The following is a 20,495-nucleotide window of genomic DNA, read 5'->3' on the forward strand; positions in this document are numbered from 1 at the left end:
AAAATATTTGTAAATAAGGCCGGGCATGGTGGCTCATGCCTGTAATCCTAGCAATTTGGGAGGCTGAGGTGGGTGGATCACCTGAGGTCAGGAGTTCAAGACCAGCCTGGCCATCATGGTGAAACCCCATCTTTAAAAAAAATACATATATATTTGTAAATAAATGAGTCAGTGTCCATGTGTGTAGGGGGTTTCCTTGCCTTGGAATTACAACTTTTTGAGTCTGGGGGCCTGTCCAGTTCCTAAAGGGTCTGGTTTCTCTGACAGGACACCGGGGCTCTGCCGCTGCCCGAGTATTCAAATTGTTCCAGACTGAGCATGGCGAATACTTCAATGTTTCTTTGTCCAGCGAGTGGGTTCAAGGTGAGGCGTTTCAGACAACTTGGTGACACCTAACAGCGGGATAGAAGACCAGAAATCACTGTCTTTGCAGAACTAGGTTTGCCTTATACCAGTCAGACCACTGTAACTTTTGCAGGATCAACGAAAAATGTGCAGCTGAAAGTTGTCTTTAATTAATCAAGCCACTTTAGCCCATAACCCAAAAGGGTGTTCTCCCCTGGTTAAGATTTGAATTTCATCTCAGCTGGGGTCTGTGACATTCAGCTTAGTTCACAGAATATCTTTGATGTGCCAGGCATTGGCACTGAACAGGAAACGCAGATAAGAACGGAACCTGACCTTCAAATAGCCCACACGCAGAGACTGCAGAAAGCAGCAATCCTACTTGCGGTCCTTGGATAACGGATTTACAGACGGGTTTTCTTTCTTTTCTGTTTGTTTATTTGCTTTTGCGATAACCCAGAACATAAACTGCTTTTACAAAAGTAAGAAACCTCATTAAGAGAAACTCATTTTTAATTAAAATGTGGGAGAACAGGCAGATTATTGAGAGCCACCCAAGCCCCAGCCTGGTGCAACCACGGACACCTGATATTCAGTTCCCATGGTGCCAAGGATGCCGAGAGACCACACTGAATGTGACTTACCCTCACAGGTAACTTCTGCCTGACTCTGCTGTCTGCTTTTTGCCTAGATGTGGAGTGGACGGAGTGGTTCGACCACGATAAAGTATCTCAGACTAAAGGTGGGGAGAAAATCTCAGACCTCTGGACAGTTCATCCGGGAAAAATCTGCAATCGTCCCATTGATATACAGGTACCAAACTCACAGCAAAAATAGAAAATAGAAGTGTGCTGTTTTGAAGAAGACTCTATAGACCACAGACTTTCTTGTCACTTGGGTGTTGTGATTCTCATGGCCCTCCTGTGAGGTAGGTCCACCAAAGAGTCCCGTACCCACGTTAGAAACTGAAGCAGAGGCTTCCTATCTGCCCAAAAGCGAGGGCTGGTTCTCTCCTGAGTCCAGCTTCTGAGTTCCTTCTCTTTAACTTGCCTCTTCAGCCATGGCTGAGAGTGCCCCCACCGCAGGGATGGGTTTGGTCTGCCCAGCCTCACTTCCCCATTGATTTCCTTAGGGACCTTGAGTGTACAGGATGCAGCTAGGATTTGGGGTACAGACCAGGCCAGCCCAGATGGAGAACACACACGCAGCCTTGTTCTCGACTGAGCTAAATCAAAGCCAGCATTCATAGAATGGACAGTATTTGCTCAAAATCTTCACTTGGAGTTAATTCCATCTGAAGGGGACCTTGATGTTCTCAGTTGGCTGCATCAAGAAAGTGTTGAGTAAATACACAGGCCTCACAATTCACCAGCTCAGCCAGTGGGGTACTGAGCGTCGGGCACCACAGGAGAGGCAGGAGAAATAGACAAGGTAAATGAGATTCACTTCCTTATGCCCAGCCTTGTTCCAAGACAAGATCTGCGGCAGCTTAAATGCTTGATGGAGAATTAGAAGCCACTGGAGCCGGGCTCAGTGGATCATGCCTATCATCTCAGCACTTTGGGAGGCCGAGGTGGGCAGATCACTTGAGGTCAGGAGTTAGAGACCAGCCTGCCCAACGTGGTGAAACCCCCTCTCTACTAAAAATATGAAAAAAAAAATCACCTTGGCGTAGTGGTGGGTGCCTGTAATTCCAGCTACTTGGAGGGCTAAGGCCACAGAATTCCTTGAACCCAGGAGGTGGAGGTTGCAGTGAGCTGAGATCGCACCACTGCACTCCAGCCTGGGTGACAGAGTGAGACTACACACTTTTTCCTAGAATCTTGAAGCTCAAGTCCCAGGTCAGCTTGGGTCCCAGGCCATCTGTCTGTGCTTCCAACCCGCTGCACCATCCTGGGCAGAACTAACTTCTACCCTCTGTCTTGCATCGTAGGAAGGACCACTTATCCAAGGGAGGATCCTCTGTTCTGCACTTAGCAAAGGCTGGAGAAAACTTTCTCATTCTTTGGCTAAGGCCCTTCACATGGCTTCGATGTTATTGAGAAGGATTTACCCAGATTAAGTTGCAAGTCACAGATTCTCCTTGGGTCCAACAGAATCAAAAAGCACTGATCCCCCGTAGCACAAACTTTCCAGATTTAATTTTAATTTTCTCTCGTAAGCTTGAACGTTCCAGCTTTAATTCTGAAATAGCCACAGTCTTATCCCTCCAGTTCACTTGACCACAGGAAGTCTAGCTCTTTACCAATATCCCCTCTCCAAAGGCTTCTGGAAATGCTGGAGGAATGCTTACATGGTCTACAAATCTCTCCTGGTGTTTGCTCTGCCGGGCGTCTGGCTCCAGACGCTGTTGATTGGAAGACCACCTCTCAGTGCCAGGAAAACAGCATTTCTCAGACATTTCCCATTCTTGCGTTTACTTTGTTCCCAGCACAGATGCAGGCACTTCCTTGAGTGTCCCAAAACACACAATTAAACCCAGGTTGAGTGCTCCGTAAGCCAAGACCCATCGTGGGGACCCAACCCTACGCTCCGTAACTATTAGTCTGTTGCCATATTGCAAGGCCTTCTCTTCCAACGAAAAGAGTCCCCTTGGCGAGACATTCCCTGAGTTCAAGTTCTCCGTTATTTGAGGTCCAGAGAATAAAAGACCCAACAGCAGTGTGGTCCCCTTACTCAGAAGCTTAGGCCAGTCTTTCCACAACGAAAGCATTCAGAATTCCCAATTCCATAAGACCTTTGGATTTTTCTTGGCAAAACCAAGGTCTACTGAGTTGGTCATCTAGAAGGTGAGAGGCATGTGCCTTCAATGGTGAAGTCAAACCTCCATCTCTACTGAAGAGAAGGTGTTACCATGCTAGAGGGATCAGGCTTATTCTCGCCACCAATCTTTCACCAGTGAGCATCCCCAGACTTAGCTAGAGGATCTCTTAGATCCATCAAAGGTAAAAATGGTGATGTAGAATATGCTCCTGGATGTTTCCAAAACCAGAAAAACAAAGCCACTCTTGTCTATGCTCACAAGAGGTGAGAGAAGCAGGATTTCCTCCTTTTTAGAAGGTGACGAATGCATTAGCCAAAACCTGAATGCCCTTGTTAATTAACCCAGGGAGAGACTGAAATGAAACAGAACTTCCCACGTGCTCATTTTTGCCACAATTGCCAAAATGCAATTTTCTCTGGTCAGCTGGTGCCCCCACCTCCCCGGTCCTGAGCTCTTAACATGCTCCTCTTCGTGCCTGTGCCTGCCCCCAGTGCCCAGCTCCGTGCCATACACAGTGGGTCCCAGGATACCTGCCCCGCGCTGACATAGTCAGAGCCTCTGCGCCAGGGAGTGTCAAGGACATTTGCAACCTAGGCAAGATTGGAGGAGGCAGGTTGGGAAGAAAGAAGAAGCAGGAAGACTGCACAGTTGACCTCAAGAAAAGCTTTTCCAAGATCTGATATTTTGTGATTCTGAAAACAATAATAATAACAACAACACGCTGTTTCTATGTCTTGCCCTTTGTTCAGTTCTCCTTGGCTGAAAATTCTCTTGCCTTTCACCTTCTCTGTTAAAACCCAGCTACCCTTCAAGGCCAGCGGGATCTACTGGACCCAGATTTCCTTGGGGGACATCAGGCAGTCTGTGTGTCCCCCACAGCAGCCAGTGCAGTGGCTGGAGGGCAGCCTGATGGTAACAAAAACATATTTTGAAGCCAGAGAGATCTAAGTGGGCCAGAGAGATCACAGCTCTACCACTTGTGAGCTTTGGCATATCAGCAAGGTGTCCACAGTGCAGAATTTAAGAAAATCCGCTCCCTCCAGTGCCAACTCTGCACTCTGCATGGCCCTAAGAGTGGATTTGAAATTAAATTTTGTGCCCTGGTTACCCCATTCACAGTCTTGTTACTTAGTGTCTCAGTTTCCTCACATGTAACAATAGGGATTTTAGTTGTTTCCTCATGGGTGTGTTTTGTGGATTCAATGCAATGAAATGCGCAAACTGAAAGTGGCCCGTAACTTTTTATTATTTAAATGAATTTATTGGCCAGACACGGTGGCTCAGGCCTATAATCCCAACACTCTGGGAAGCCAAGGCAGATGGATCAACTCAGGTTAGGAGTTTGAGACCAACCTGGCCAACATGGTGAAACCACATCACTACGAAAAATACAAAAATTAGTGGGTGTGGTGGCAGGTTCCTGTAATCCCAGCTACTTGGGAGACTGAGGCAGGAGAAGGGCTTGAACCCGAGAGGCCGAGGTTGCAGTGAGCCAAGATGGTACCACTGTTCTCCAGCCTGGGAGACAGAGTGAGACCCTGTCTCAAATCAATAAATCAATGAAATGAAATAAATGTATTATTAGTTACCATATTGATGATTATTTTATTAATTATTATCAGAAATAACGGTAAACTCAGTCTACTTAAAGACCTGCTTCTCTGAATTACGGTGGATTCCTTTTTACTCTTCTCCAAAACTGAGGTCACTCTTTAGGATAGAAAAAGGAAAAAAGGGAGCCGGGCGCGGTGGCTCAAGCCTGTAATCGCAGCACTTTGGGAGGCCGAGGCAGGTGGATCACGAGGTCAAGAGATCGAGACCATCCTGGTCAACATGGTGAAACCCCGTCTCTACTAAAAATACAAAAAGTTAGCTGGGCATGGTGGCGCGTGCCTGTAATCCCAGCTACTCAGGAGGCTGAGGCAGGAGAATTGCCTGAACCCAGGAGGCAGAGGTTGCGGTGAGCCGAGATCGCGCCATTGCACTCCAGCCTGGGTAACAAGAGTGAAACAGTGAAACTCCGTCTCAAAAAAACACACACAAAAAAAACAAAAACAAAACAAAAAAGGAAAAAAGGAAAAGCGGCAGAATTGGGTCGATGCTCTCGTGAAATTACTGTTGGATGTCACACCTGGAGAGATCTCCAGCCTGTTCTGTGGTGCTCTCAGGCTCGGTTCTCAATCTCATGGCATCTCCCACTGATGAACACGCTTGCCTCAGGGGAACATGTCAGGAGGCTTACCTTAACTGACCTTGAGCTTACACCTGAACCCCTCTGAGCAGCAGCGTTGACCTCCATCTAAAAGCAAGGTTGCAACCCTGTCTCTCTGGCTGTTGCAGAGACCATCTGAGATAGTGGGTGTGAGTGTGTTTTTTTGCAGGAAATGGCTGAGTTTTCATTGTGGCTGAACTCACATCCACATGGCTCTCCTTCTAAGCCAAAGATAACGGATCTGCTGGGTTCAGAACAATGTTTCCTAAAAAGTTTCCTCTTGTTTTTGATCGGCTGTACTTTCCTAATTACCCCCGTCTGGTCCCTTTGGACTCTATGCCAAAGATGACAACAGCTGCAGCCTTGCTCTAAATTGTATGTCTCTGAATGACAGTCACAGTCAGGATGCAGACACACCCTGGCTCTGGGACAGGCCCCAGCTGGCAGGGATCGTGCCCTCCTGGTAAGGAGGAGAATTGCTCCCTAAATTCTCCACCTGGCCTTGTGGCTGCTCACCAGCCAGCCCTCATCCACCAAGACCTCACTCTATGCCAGGCCCTGGGCTGAATGCTGGGGACAGGGGGACAAAACCCTGCTCCTTGCCCTCCCAGAGCCCACTACGTAGTGGGAGGAGGCAGACATTTGAACAAAGGACAGTAGGTGGCTAGTGCCTTAGGGCAAGAGTGGGTGGGCTTAGAAGTATTGCATTGTAGTTACATAAGTCTGGGTTCAAGTTTTAGCTCTGCCACCACCTGGCTTTGTGATCCCAGGTAAGTGACCGAACCTCTCTGAGGATCAGTTTCCTTATCTGTAAAAGTAACAGTAGCCTCACAGTTTTGTTATGAAGATGAGATGAGATGATGGAGGTAAACGTCTCGCTTTATAACTACGCAAGTGGTTATCAAACTTTGGTGCCCATTAGAATCACCTGGGCAACTTTTAAAAGTCCAGATGCCCGCCAGGCACAGTGGCACGTGCCTGTAGTCCCAGTTACTCAGGAGGCTGAGGTGGGAGGATCGCTTGAGCCCAGGAGTTCTGGGCTGTAGTGCGCTATGCCGATCAGGTGACCGCACTAAGTTCAGCATCAATATGGTGACCTCCCAGGAGCCGGGGGACCACCAGGTTGCCTAAGGAGGGGTGAACCGGCCCAGGTTGGAAATGGAGCAGGTCAAAACTCCCGTGCTGATCAGTAGTGGGATCGCGCCTGTGAATAGCTACTGCACTCCAGCCTGGGCAACATAGAGAGACCCTGTCTCTTTAAAAGAAAAAGAATCGTAAAAAATATAAAAGTTTAAAAAGAATGAAGTAAATTTTTAAATGATAAAAAAAAAAAAATCCAGATGCCCATGCCACACCCCAGACACAATCAAATCTGAGACTCCAAGGATGGGGCCTGGGCATGAGCATTTTTTAAAGACTCTTCCCCATGGGATGTGGATCCGCGTGGGGACCATTGGCCGCTGTTCGTGGTGCTGCAGTGGTGGCACGCGTTGTAAAACGTGGTCAGCCCAGATCCTAAAAGAGCCCCTACTTATTCTAAAGGCCCTGTAAAGTGCTCACCCAGCCATAAGCAGTAAATCCCTCGTTTCGATATCGAGTGCTGTAGGACCTCAGGCCAGACATTTATCTCTTCCAAGACTTTAGGCTGTCTTTCTCATAACAAAGCCGATGGGGGCGATCCCTGGGATAATCATCTCAGGCCATTGTAAATAACGTTGCAGCAGGGACAATTTTAGACTTCTGAGTACATGTTTAGAACATGAATCATCACCTTCCTTCTTGAGTTAAAAAAAAAAAAAAAATGACTTTGCTCTGTAATTTCTGTGCCATTCCCAGGCCACTACAATGGATGCAGTTAACCTCAGCACCGAGGTCGTCTACAAAAAAGGCCAAGATTATAGGTTTGCTTGCTACGACCGGGGCCGAGCCTGCAGGAGCTACCGTGTGAGGTTCCTCTGTGGGAAGCCTGGTAAGCAGCCCCTTGTCGGGGATGGAGGTGCAGCTGCAGCTGGGTTCCTTGAACTGGCAGCTACGCAGGCAACCTCCAGACATCTCAGTGAAACTGCTCCCAGAGGAGAATCCTTTTGTGGCACAGAAGCAGTGGGAGGGGCCTTGGAGTTGGCAGAAGACAGCAGAACCCCACCCTGCCCATAAGTCTTTCAGGAAGGGGAAGGGCCTGGTCCAAGACAGCCAGGGTGCAGATGGAGAGAACCATCCTCCACTCCAGAGAGGCGCAGCCTTTTGCTTTTTTGGGTGCTATTATTTTAAACCCGGTTCCAAAGGTGCTTGTTAGAAAAGATTGGAAATGGTCGGGTCGTTCTCGGAGGCACTTGGCCATCCAGAAGGCAGTCATTAGGAATGAAAATTTAGAGGGAGAGGTTTATGGCTACCGAAAATAATAGTTGAGAGGAACTGCATTTGTTTTACATCTTTAGCAAAGTGGGTGGGGTGAGGCCGCCACATTTAACTCCAGCTAAGAAGTTAGTGGAAAATTCCTCTGCCCGGAGCTAATGAATAGCTCTTTTCTGGTAGGATTTTTGTTGACTTCAAAAACCTTTACCAAGAGTGGGATGGAGTAAGCTAGTGATTTGGGTTTTGGATAGGCAAACCTGGCATTTACTTATTTAGGGAGGGGAAGGGAAAAAAGAGGTAGCCAGACGTTTGCCAAGGGCAAAGGGCTCTGTCTCAGTCTTTCCTGTTTTGGGTTGCAGTGAGGCCCAAACTCACAGTCACCATTGACACCAATGTGAACAGCACCATTCTGAACCTGGAGGACAATGTACAGTCGTGGAAGCCTGGAGACACCCTGGTCATTGCAAGTACTGATTACTCCATGTACCAGGCAGAAGAGTTCCAGGTGATTCCCTGCAGGTCCTGCGCCCCCAACCAGGTCAAAGTGGCAGGTAGGCCTTTTACTAATCCCTCCCTAGACTGGGAGATTCTGAAAACTGTTAGGCTTAAAGTAAACTGAAGTTACGACAAATCTGTATCAGTCAGCTATGGCTGTAATGATGCTGCGTAACAAAAAAAAAAAAAAAAAATCTCGAGCCTCATGGCAAGCCTTTATTTTTTGCTCATGCATCTGCAGGTTGTCTAGAGTTCAGCTTCTCTAGACTGAGCTTGACTCCAGGCTGAGAGTTGGGTTCGAGTCACTTCCATGTGACTCTCATTCTTCCCAAAACATGTTCATCTCCTGGGGGAGGTTGCAAACTCCTAGGGGTGAGCCGAAACACAGAACTCTTAAAGCCTAGGCTCAAAGACGGCACATTCTCGCACTCACATTCCATTGGCTGCAGTAAATTGCATGGCAAAATGCAACACAGACTAGGGAAATATACATCTCTCTTTAAGTTTGAGGGGGAGGAAGTGAATATTTGTTAGACAATTATTCAATCGACTACAAAACTTTTAATCTCTTCTGTCTGGGGGTTTGGGGTTTTTCTTTTTCTTCTCCTAAATCTTGATTTAGATGTCCTGTAGTTTATATTATGTGAGGTTACTAGAATCCCAGATTGTTAAAGGTGAAAGGAGACTTGAAATATAATCCAGATCAACAATTCTTAGTATGGGGAGTTGTGTTTCGATTAGAGTTCTTTGGTTGTAAGCAACAGAATCCAACTTGACTATCTTAAGCAAAACAGAAATTTATTGAGAGGCTATTCAACTTGGAGAACTAAAGGGGAAGCTGAAAAACCTGCAAACGTGCAGAGAACAAGGTAGCCTCTGGGGTCTGGGTAGTGGGAACTAATGGATGCATCCTTAAGGCATCGTCTTTAAGAACCATGCTTAGGAGGCCAGGCGCGGTGGCTCATACCTGTAATCCTAGCAGTTTGGGAGGCCAAGGTGGGTGGATCACCTGAGGTCAGGAGTTCAAGACCAGCCTGGCCATCATGGAGAAACCCTATCTTAAAAAAAGAAAAGAAAAAAAAAAAAAAAGGGAAAAAAAAAAAAGAAGAAGAACCATGCTTAGGCCCTGGGACATAGTGCTCCAAAGTCACCTTCCAGGGAGAGACCATCCACTTGGACTGGTGGCTCGTGTACTCACCCTTTGGCTGGGAAAGGCAGGAACCTTCACTGAAAGTTCTTCTAAGACTGCATCAAAGGGATAAATGGTCATTCCTCAAAGGAAAATTGGGATGTATCACCAGAAGAAAGGGGAATCAACACTGGGCATTAAAAAGACCACATGCTACGGTGGGACTGGGATGGATTGAGAAAGCATTTTTAATATGTTTGCCTTATCCATTTGGAAAGAAACCCATGGAACGCAAAATTCAACACAGTCTTTTTGGCTGGCTGAGATGTGTTTGAGGAAGCATCTGTGGAGGCAAAGTTTAAAAAGTCTGAGAACATTGATGGAATTCAGTTCCCTTATCTGATTCATGGGGGAAGGGGACCCTAGAGGTCCTGTGGCAGAGGCAGTCCACAAACACTGCAGCTGTGATGCCGGGGTGCCCATCATACACCTCAGAACCTGAAAAAGAAGGCTTACATGCTTTGGAGGGAGATGGTCATTTGGCGAGTGTAGCTAAAGAGAGGGAATGAAGCAGCAGCTTGTGGGTAGAGGTTGAGATGACTAGACATTTGTTCCTTCCCAGAACAAAGTAACAGAGTCTGCTTTTTTAAATGACAATGTTTGAACCCCTACATTATTTGCGAAAGGTTTTGTGGTATCTTACCATAAACGCAAGTCCAAGTAAATCTGGCACCCAGGGAAAAAAAGATAGAAGGAGAATAAATTCAGGGAAAGCAGAGAGGGAGGTGACCGAGCTTAGCAGGAGAGCAGAAGATACTAAAATAGACAATAAGCTTTATCTCTGAGCTTCCTGGCAGCCAGAGCAAAGAAAGAAACTTCATGAATTACTTAACTATCATTATCCACTGAAAGGAAGGAGACAAGGAGCCTAGAAGACCAAGAGGGTCAACCTTCTCTTAGCTCTGAGGAATTTGCCGCAGAGGTTTTCATAAGAAAGATATTCATGACCATGTGAGCAGCCATGCTGGGAACAGTTTTATGCAAAGATGCTCTGTGTGGCTACTTGCAGTTGAACTCCTAATAGTAGTTGGGGAAATGCTGTTGGTCACATTCTATGAGGATACTTTGAAGAAGACATTTTTGGTTTGGGTTTTGTTTGGCAAAGGCAGAATAGAATACAGAACACGGGCTTTGGAACCAGACATCTGGGATTTAGGTTCCAGGAATGCAGTTATTTGCTATATGACCTTAGACAGTTACGTAATCTTTATCTCAGCTTCCTGTGATCTGTAAAATCACGCCTGTAATCCTAGCACTTTGAGAGGCCGAGATGGGTGGATTGCCTGAGCTCAGGAGTCTGAGACCAGCCTGGGCAACACAGTGAAACCCCGTCTCTAGCAAAATACAAAAAATTAGCTGGGTATAGCGACGTGCTATCCCCAGCTACTCGGGAGACTGAGGGAGGAGAATTGCTAGAACCCGGGAAGCGGAGGTTGCAGTGAGCCGAGATGGTGCCACCGCACTCCAGCCTGGGTAAAAGAGTGAGACTTCGTCTCTCTAAAAAGAAAAAAAGAAAAAGAAAAAAATGGAGATAATGATTATGACTACTTCATGGGATTGTGGTGAGGGTTAAAGGAGTTTGTGTATGTGAGGTGCTGACGATATTACCTGGCACACAGTGCTCAATGAATGTTAGCTCTTATTATGACTATTAGGTGCCGTGATTCGGCAACTATGCTTAAAGATGGGAAAGGAGGAAGGGGCATGGTTAACAGCATTTTTGTAGCTGACCAATTCTGCTCTTTTGGGACGTGCAAGTGGAGGGTGTTGCAGAGACAGGAAAGCAAATTATTTCTATTATTATTATTATTTTGTAGAGACAGAGTCTCACTATATTGCCCAGGCTGTTCTCAAAATCCTGGGCTCAAGTGATCCTCCCTCCTCAGCCTCCCAAAGCGCTGGGATTACAAGCATGAGTCAGGACACCCAGCTGTCATCATTATTAATGAACACCCGAGGTCTGTCGTAGGCCTGCAGCTATTTCTCCGCACGCCTCCAGTGCCTCAAGGTGTGGATGCCACCTCTGTGAGTCTGCATGTCGCATGCTTCCTCCATCCTTAGGCTGGGCAGGTGGCCTTGCCCGCCCTTTCTTCACGAGGAGGTGGGCAGGAGCATTTCATCATTTATTCACTAAGCCATTAGAAAGCATACATAGGCCAGCGCGGTGGCTCACGCCTGTGATCCCAGCACTTTGGGAGGCCGAGGCGGGTGGATCACGAGGTCAAGAGATCGAGACCATCCTGACCAACGTGGTGAAAACCCGTTTCTACTAAAAATACAAAAATTAGCCAGGCGTGGTGGTGCGCGCCTGTAGTCCCAGCTGCTCAGGAGGCTGAGGCAGGAGAATCGCTTGAACCCAGGAGGCGGATGTTGCAGTGAGCTGAGATAGTGCCATTGTACTCCAGCCTGGGTAACAGAGCAAGACTGTCTCAAAAAAAAAAGAAAAAACACATACATGTGCCAGGCAATGTGCCAGCCTTGCATACGCTGCGGTGAGCAAGGTAGATGTGTTTCCTATCCTCAGGGAGCGTGCAGTCCAGCAGTGAAGATAGATATCCACCAAAGTTTTGTTCCAATCAAAATAGAATTCCAAAATAGAACGGTGACAACCGCCATCAAAGCGGAATATGGGAGGTGCTGGGAGCATAGAAAAGGGAGCTTTGGTAAAGACCGACAGGCATGGGCGTCTTCCCAGAGGAGTGAGCGACTTGAGCCGAGACAGCATAAAAGCTACCTCAAGAGAAGTACCGCCAGAGGGGAACGTCATGTTGAGGGGAGCATGGGGCGTTCCAGCTACCAAGAGGCCCAGAGTAGCTAACGTGGAGAATGGGAAAGCTGCATGGGGCTTCAGGGAGAGGGGGGGGGCGTGGCGCAAATTGGGGCTTTATTCAAAGTGCACAGGGAAGTCACTGGAGGGTAGAAGCCCACTGGATTTCCCCTGGCAAGGAAGCACTGTCTAGAGCTGCGTCTAGAGGAGGGTGCCAGGAGAAGCATATTCCTAATGATTGTTAAACCCTTGCGTCTTCGCAAGGGTGAAGTGACTGTGTGTCACCCAGGGACAGTGCATTGTGAATAAGCCTCTGGGAGGTCAGATGTCCCCCTGGACTCTTGGCAGGAGTGGCATTCAGACCACCTGAGCCGATGTCACTGCTCACTATGAGCTGGTCCATGGGTTTGGGGTGGCATGTGGGCTGTTTAGGAGGGTGAAAGTCTGACTGTGAGCCCTTGCCTGCGTGGAGCGGGGGAGGGCATTCCAGGGAGAGGCAAGCGGGCTTTCTTCAGACCAGACCCCGTCTGCGCCCCAGGCTGGGTCACCCCGAGGGCTTCACGGGAGACCTCACTGTGAGCAGGTCCCGTCCAGGCAGCTGTGGTGCCGAGGGTGGCCCTGACGACGGGGAGTCTGTGTGTGTCAGAGCATTTCTGGCTCAGCCTATAGTGCGGTTGGGGTGTCCCTGCAGGAGAGCTGCTCCTCTCGATCACGTTTGACCACCAGGGTCAGCTGTTCCTGGGGGCCCCTGAAGGCTGAACAGAATGCATGAGGCCGCTCCAGGCCCCGAGTACTCAGCGGGAGAGGATAAGCGGAGCAGTTGCACCTGCCTCAACGCCCTCCACTTCCTTTGGGTTTAGCACTGCCTGCCCGTGTTTCCCCGGCAGCCCCACCCCAGCGCACCTCCCCTCCCTTAAACATATTCCGCTCAGACCGGCCGCCTCCTTTGCTCCGCCCAGGAGCTGTGGGGCCCCCACGAAAACAGCATCTCCTGGTGACCAGCGCCAGAAAAGCCCCAGGTAGGGGTGCCTGTGTGAGCATGTGTGTGAGTGTGTGTGTGTGTATGTGCGTGTGTGTGTGTCGTGTCTGTCTGTCCTGGAGAGGCTCAGATTCATCCTGTTCATCCCCAAGCCCATTCTCTGACTCTCCATCTCCCCATCGACAGAGATCAAGGACTCTACCCGCTTCTCACTTTTCTCTGAGCGCCCCCCGAATCCTGTGCTGTCTCTTAGGCTTCTCTCCCCCAGGCTGGCTGCACATGGGGACCATCCTTCCTGGGTCTTCCTTCCTCACTGCTCCTGGATGCCATTCGACAGGAACGTTTGCATCTTAAGGCCTTTCTGACGGAAAACAGATGGGAGTAATGAAGTAATGAAAATGCATGAATCATCTAAAAAATGTTTCAAAATTTTGTCACCCACAGTATGAGTCTCAACAGCTCACAGTGTGGCAATTGGAACTCCCCTCCCTTGATTTTCTGAGCTCTTGTCTTTATCACCCACCCCACTTTGCCTGTAAACACCCCCCCATATCTTTAAAGAATGCCGCCATTAGCTAGAATTAACACAAATTTAGTTTTCTCTGATATTCCAAGTACTTCACATAAACCATCTTGTTCACTCTTCACAAAAGAGTAGGGGCTACTATTTTCTTCATGATACGAATGAGAAAACTGAGGCTCATGGAAATTGAATGTCTAAAATTTTATTCCGACTGGGCGAGGTGGCTCACGCCTGTAATCCCAGCACTTTGGGAGGCCAAGGTGGGCGGATCGCCTGAGGTCGGGAGTTCAAGACCAGCCTGACCAACACAGTGAAACCCAGTCTCTACTGAAAATAGAAAGTTAGCTAGGTGTGGTGGCACATGCCTGTAGTCCCAGCTACTCAGGAGGCCGAGGCAGGAGAATTCCTTGAACCCGGGAGGTGGAGGTTGTGGTGAGCTGAGATCACACCATTGCACTCCAGCCTGGGCAAAAAAGTGAAACTCTGCCTCAAAACAAAAAAAGCCTATTCCTCAGTCACAGCAGCCGGGTTTCATGTGGCCAGTAGCCACCAGTGACTACCCGCTACCCTTTTGGATAACCCAGAATAGAGCATTTCCTTCATCACTGGAAGTTGTAGTGGGCGGCAGTGATACTAGGCCAAGCAAGTCAACAGCTGAGCCAGGATGCTAAGTCAGAGCCATCTGGCTCCAAGGCTGCCTGTCCCGCTTCAGCCTCCCTCCGTAAGGACCCTTGTTCCCAGCGTCTCCACCTGAAGATGATGACCCCCCCCGTTCCCGTCCACCAGACTCCTGGAGTCCTGCTAGGTCTGAGCTCCAAGAGCACACTCTGGCTCCTTCCACTGGAAGGTCCTCGATGTTGTTGTCTTGACCGCAGGGTGCCTAGCACCCTGTGTACCCTGTAGAGAGGGTCCTGGGGGCTGTGGAACCCGGACACTTGCAGAGTAAAGACAAGAGACGGTCAGCATCTGCAGGCCTGGGTAGGGCAACCGTGCAGAGCTCCCTGCTTCCCAGGCCCCTTCCCCTTCACCTGGGTGCTCAAGCACCTCTGGATTATTTGAGACAAGGCTGATTTGGCCACGTCTGCTTTTCCCTGGTGGGGCTTCCTGTATCAGGGCTTTGAGGAGGACGGGAGGGGTGGAGGCTCAGTGGGAGAATTCTGAGGCAGGATGGGGCGTGGGGGAGTCAGGCACACAGTGTCCCTCGTCTCTCGGATAGCTGCCTGGGAGTGGCCAGCGAAGGCAGCAGCAGGACAGATAAAGTGGCTGCCACAGCTAACAGCCACGGCCAGGTCTTGTACAAGGTCTTGATAGGAAGCTCCACAGCCGGGGAGGCGGCTATGGGACCAAAACATGCTTGCAGCTCCCAGCCCGACTTATATTTCCTTGACTCACAGCAGTCTGATAAGCCCAGTGCCTCCCGCTACCTGACAGCCACTCCTCCACCCTGCCCAGCTTCCCCCACGGGACAAAGAAAGATGCCAAATTGGCCATCTACCAACTCCCGTCATCACAGGTGTGAAGCCAGCGGTGGGAGCCTTGGGGATGGTGCCAGTGACAGCTGCAGGTGTCAGTTCTGTTACACTGGCCTCCTCCCATGTGCCAGGGGCTCCATTTCCAAGCACATCGCATGGATTCATTCATTTAACAATCACAGCCCCCTTTCGAAGTATGTGCTGTTATTATCTGCGTTTTACAGATGAAGAGCCTGAGGTTCCAGGAGCTTAAATAATACACTCAGGGACTTCCAGCTGTGAGCTGAGTTAGAACCTGACCCTCACAGCCTGGCCCCAGAGTCACAGTCCCCCATCACACTATCTTACCACTATCAAAACTGGATCCCTGGGGAGGCTCTCTGGCCACCTACAAGAGCCGAAGCAGAAGCCTCTGATTCATGTTCTTCCTGAATGGACACCCCCATTTTTTTTTTTTGAGATGGAGTCTTGCTCTGTCCCCCAGGCTGGACTGCAGTGGTGGGATCTCGGCTCACTGCAACCTCCACATCCCAGGTTCAAGCAATTCTCCCGAGTAGCTGGGATTCCAGGCATGTGCCACCATGCCTAGCTAATTTTTTGTGTTTTCAGTAGAGATAGGGTTTCACAGTGTTAGCCAGAATGGTCTCAATCTCCTGACTTCGTGATCCGCCCACCTTGGTCCCCCAAAGTGCTGGGATTACAGGCGCGAGGTGCCACACCCAGGCCCTGGACACCGTGTTCTAAGGTGGAAGTTGGCAAGCTGAGAGAAGTACCCAGAGCACCAGGATACATGTGCTGTGAGGGATGGTTGGAAGGCAGAGGATGAGCGTCCTGGAGGTGTGGAGGCTTGGCCTGGTTTCTCAGCTCTGCCAAGCACTGTGGGAACTCCCAGAAGGAACGGCTAATGCTGACTGTGGTCAGAGGGGACATCACTGAGAAGGAGAAACAAGCTGGACCTTGAGGGACAAAGGGGAGAAAGCTGCCGCAGGTGGAGGGAGACACAAGCGTCGGCTCTTCCTGCGGAGGAGACAGCAGGGCAATGCCACCGTGGTGGGTGTTGCTCGGGGCTAATTATAACTGTGGCCTTCACATGTGGACACTGGCTGAGTCTGGGGGCTGAGGCCGCGGCCCCATTGCTCAGTGAAGATCATAGTGAAAGCCAAGAGGTGAGGTGGTGTGCTTCGGGCTGGGAATCCACATAGGAGGTTATTGCTGTCTGTAATTCATCCTCAAATGGAAGAGAAAGCATCCATAAGCCAGGTCAGCAACCTCGGTGACGAGCCAAATGAATTTAGAGCTCGCCTAAGATCTCCTTCTTCCATAAAAGCATGTGGGATTGCTGTGGAGGCAGGATTTGGGGCTATAAATCAAAGGCAGTTCTAAAGTTTGAACTCTCATCACCCTGCACCATTCTTGAGATGCATTTTCTGCACAGAGCGGGGAGGAAGGGCCTGCATTTGGCAAGAGATTGTGTGGAGTGGTGGGAGGCGGGGAGTGGAGAGAAAACGGAGGGGTTAGAGGTAGATCACAAGATCGGGGACTCCGGTTACGGCGGGACAGAGACGGGCAATTGCTAGGACAGGTAGCAGAACTGGAAAAGGTCTTTTGTATGTTAGTTTTTTAAGGATCGGGAGGTCTAGAGAAGTTTGAAGGCAGAATATAAGGAGCCCAAACGAAGGAAGAAATGAAACTGCTAGCGGAGGGAGTCCAGGGTCTTAAGGATAGGGAAAGGGATGGCCTGGGGGTCAGTGCACGAGCGGAGGGAGCATCCTCTCCTCTGAGGCCAGAGGGAGGACGGGGGATGGTGGGAGCTCAGTACAGAGTCTGGTGGAGACTCTTCTCCACTGCTCCACGTGCTACCATGGAGGCATCCAGAGCCAGGCCACGGTGGTGGATCTAGAAGCTCCAGTCTAGCTCTTTCTAGGGCCCCAGGCTGTATATACACATTCTGCATGAGGCTGAGGTAGGCAGAATAGGGATTTACCTGCCTGGACAGGTCGTGAATTTGCACTGCTCTAAAGCAGAGGCTTTAAAGACAGGGGATCTGTTTTATCTCCCTAAGGTCAGCAGTCTACAGTCTCATCTGGAGACCAGTTTCTCCCTTCCCATTGCTCTGCTGTCTCTGGGGCGTGGCTCTCACCTGTGTGGGTGAGGCTGACCCACCAGCTCCCAGGAAAGAGCAAGAGGAGGGCCATCTGGAGGTGGCGGCCGCACTTGACTGCAGGGAGGCTGAGAATGTCATTCCCTCGGATGGCCCTGTGTCCGGCTAAAATGCAGGAGTCCAGGACTGAAAAGCAGAAGAGGAAACAAATATGAAGGGACAGTTAGCCATTTCTGCCAAGGGCTTGAGACCCGAGCCTGTGTAGCTGTGAGATCTGGCTGGGCGTGCAGGCGTGTGACTTCACCTCCCTGACCTTCATCCTTCTGTAACATGAGACCGCTGTGTACACCGGGCCTGGTGGTGAGCAAGCAGCAGCCACAGAAGCAGCTGGCTGGAACTCAGTGGGCATGCGGGATCTTCTGTCGTTGACCTGCCTCCCTTTCTGCCCTAGGGAAACCGAGGTACCTGCACATCGGGGACGAGATCGACGGCGTGGACATGCGGGCGGAGGTCGGGCTCCTGAGCCGGAACATCATGGTGATGGGGGAGATGGAGGACAAATGCTACCCCTACAGAAACCACATCTGCAATTTCTTTGACTTTGATACCTTTGGGGGCCACATCAAGGTATGTGTGTGTCTGGCAGAGGCTGTCGACCCAACCAGGAGAGGCTCTATGATGTCACCCTCTAGGCAGGGCTTCCTGGTAGGGATGAGGGTGGGGGAACAGGAGGTGGGATCAAGCAGAGGGCGCCTTCTGGAAGTTTGAGGAGTCTTATGTATTACCCATTGGCATGCAGTTTCCCCCACTAATCATTGGCAATAAGAGAGATGAGAGCGCTAACTTGGCAACAAACAGCTCTCTGCTCTTGGCCACGTGGTACACGTCACACTGTTTCAACATTGCCTTCATTCCTTGTCTTCACTATTTCATTGTTCATTATTGCCCTGATCACTTCCTAAAAGAACTAGCATTCATCTTGCAAAAAGTCACGTTTATAATAGATCCATTACTGTATAGATAAAATGATAAGCAGGTGAGAGGACCTAGAAGTTGTAGCATTGGCCGGGCGCGGTGGCTCACGCCTGTAATGCCAGCACTTTGGGAGGCCGAGGTGGGCAGATAATGAGGTCGGGAGATTGAGATCATCCTGGCCAACATGGTGAAACCCTGTCTCTACTAAAAATACAAAAATTAGCTGGGTGTGGTGGCGCCTGCCTGTAATCCTAGCGACTTGGAGGCTGAGACACAAGAATTGCTTCAACCCAGGAGATGGAGGTTGCAATGAGCTAAGATCGCACCACTGCACTCCAGCCTGGTGACAGAGGGAGGCTCAGTCTCAAAAAGAAGAAGAAAAAAAGAAGTTGTAGCATTAAATTTACCTGTGAGTTTCCTGGTTAGAGTCAAGACAGAGGAGACATAGTGAGCTTCAGGGTTCTTACTGCACAGTATAGAAAAACGATACTAGTTTATTGGTGCTTATGTTTTCCTAGTATGAGGCTCAAGAGGAATTTCTTTTGTATCACAATGCAAACAGCCTTTTTCTGGCATATTACAGTCCTTAAGAGACCCAAAATGTCTTCATGTGGTAATTGGTTTCAATGTCGGTAGCACAATATTATCTCAGAGTTTTGTGAAGACAGTTCTCTTAAAGCTAACATCATGCACTTTAAGGATAAGACTTTTTGGTAGTGTAACTCAAGAGACAAATGTAGTGAAACCTACAGCGTTCACAGTGGGGGCCCTACTGGCATTTTATATGAGATCATTCTTTGCTACACGGGCCTGTATTATAGGATTGCCATCATCCCTGGTCCCCACTCATTCAATGCTAGCAGTGCTCCTCCGTCTTTATCATCACCAAAAACACTTCTACACATATCCAGTCATCTGCCAGGTATAGGGTGGGGCAGAGGTGATGGTACTGTCCTCAGCTGAGAAACTCATTAGTGAGACGAAAGCAGTAATAGCAGGTCTGTGTTACGCAAGCTGCCGTAGCCCCAAGAGCAGCAGTCCCGGAGTGATTAGGGTACTTTTTCCCACTGAGCTCAAACTAGCCCTCAGAAGCATTCTCAACACAGCTCTCCAGGGCAGCCACTACTGGAGTTGGCACTTCGATTGACACCTATTTTCGGAAGAAATGTTTAGCATGCCAATATTATTCTTCTCTCTTAGAGGTTGGCTGAGCCTGACTTTTGACAGGAATCCTTTTCGGACTGTGCTTTCATGGTGAGCACCTGGAGGGCAGGTGTTCCGTGTGGTCAAGTGGTTTTCTTGAGCCCAAAAGAAATGGCTCTAGGCATATTGTGAAGTCATTGTGTGGTGTCCCCTCCACTCACACACATGCCACCAGAACATGGGCTCATGAAGATTCCAGAGTTGGCGTTCCCCTTCCCTCTGCTAGGAGAAGGTCTTAGGTGGGAGACAATGGCCAAGACTGTTGTCGTTCCTTGGTCCACTGTCATCTGGATCCCCCATGCTCATAGGGCATGCTTTTTGCCCCTCCAGGTTATCTCAGAGTTATCCCTTGCTCATAACACTTAGTGGCTTGGGAGACAGGAAGGGAGGGTCAAAGTGAGCCCAGGTATAGCACAGCCCTTTAGAACATCTCATTTCCAAGCAGTCCATTTCCTCACAATGTCCTCTGTCATTAGCAGCACCTTGCCTGTCTTCCTCAATATTAGGAGGGCCAGACATTCTAGTCCATTTGCAGAGAATATATTTGATTTACTGATACCAGGTGGGGACTGACAAAGTACAGTACCGCTGCATCTTTGGCATATGGGCCCCAGCCAGGGAAATCCAGAAGCATCTCGTGGTCTCCTCTCACTCTCGGTTCTCCTCTTCTAGTTTGCTCTGGGATTCAAGGCAGCACACCTGGAGGGCATGGAGCTGAAGCATATGGGACAGCAGCTGGTGGGTCAGTACCCGATTCACTTCCACCTGGCCGGTGATGTGGACGAAAGGGGAGGCTATGACCCACCCACATACATCAGGGACCTCTCCATCCATCATACATTCTCTCGCTGTGTCACAGTCCATGGCTCCAATGGCTTGTTGGTAAGCACCTTCTTCCTTCAGGGAACTCTGGGGATCGGCCATGGATGGTTAGCACTGAAGGGGTGTTCGGATGTAGACAATGAATCTAAAGTCTTTGGGGGTTGAACCATCCTTATCTTAGATTTTAGAAAGATATCAACTGGGAGCAGATCACCAACCAAACAGGAAGGAGAAAATCAAGGTTTGTCCTTACCAAAGATACCAAAGATGGGAGAGTGATTAGTTTGGGGTGGTTT

At 49.4% G+C, this 20,495-nt stretch overlaps 1 protein-coding gene across 3 annotated transcripts in view; it reads left to right on the top strand.

Annotated features, from left to right (window-relative positions):
- CEMIP (cell migration inducing hyaluronidase 1) overlaps window positions 1-20,495 on the top strand; it is a 173,703-nt gene that overhangs the window by 109,736 nt on the left and 43,472 nt on the right. For all 3 annotated transcript variants that reach the window (XM_074399935.1, XM_074399936.1, XM_003921681.4), the window contains 6 exons: window positions 268-363; window positions 1,037-1,158; window positions 7,158-7,290; window positions 8,033-8,224; window positions 17,651-17,826; window positions 20,050-20,259. In XM_074399935.1, coding sequence (XP_074256036.1) covers window positions 268-363; window positions 1,037-1,158; window positions 7,158-7,290; window positions 8,033-8,224; window positions 17,651-17,826; window positions 20,050-20,259 — 929 coding nt within the window. The remainder of the gene's footprint in view (window positions 1-267; window positions 364-1,036; window positions 1,159-7,157; window positions 7,291-8,032; window positions 8,225-17,650; window positions 17,827-20,049; window positions 20,260-20,495) is intronic.

This window comes from Saimiri boliviensis, chromosome 5 (genome assembly GCF_048565385.1).
Source record: "Saimiri boliviensis isolate mSaiBol1 chromosome 5, mSaiBol1.pri, whole genome shotgun sequence".
NCBI classification, from domain to species: Eukaryota; Metazoa; Chordata; class Mammalia; order Primates; family Cebidae; genus Saimiri; species Saimiri boliviensis.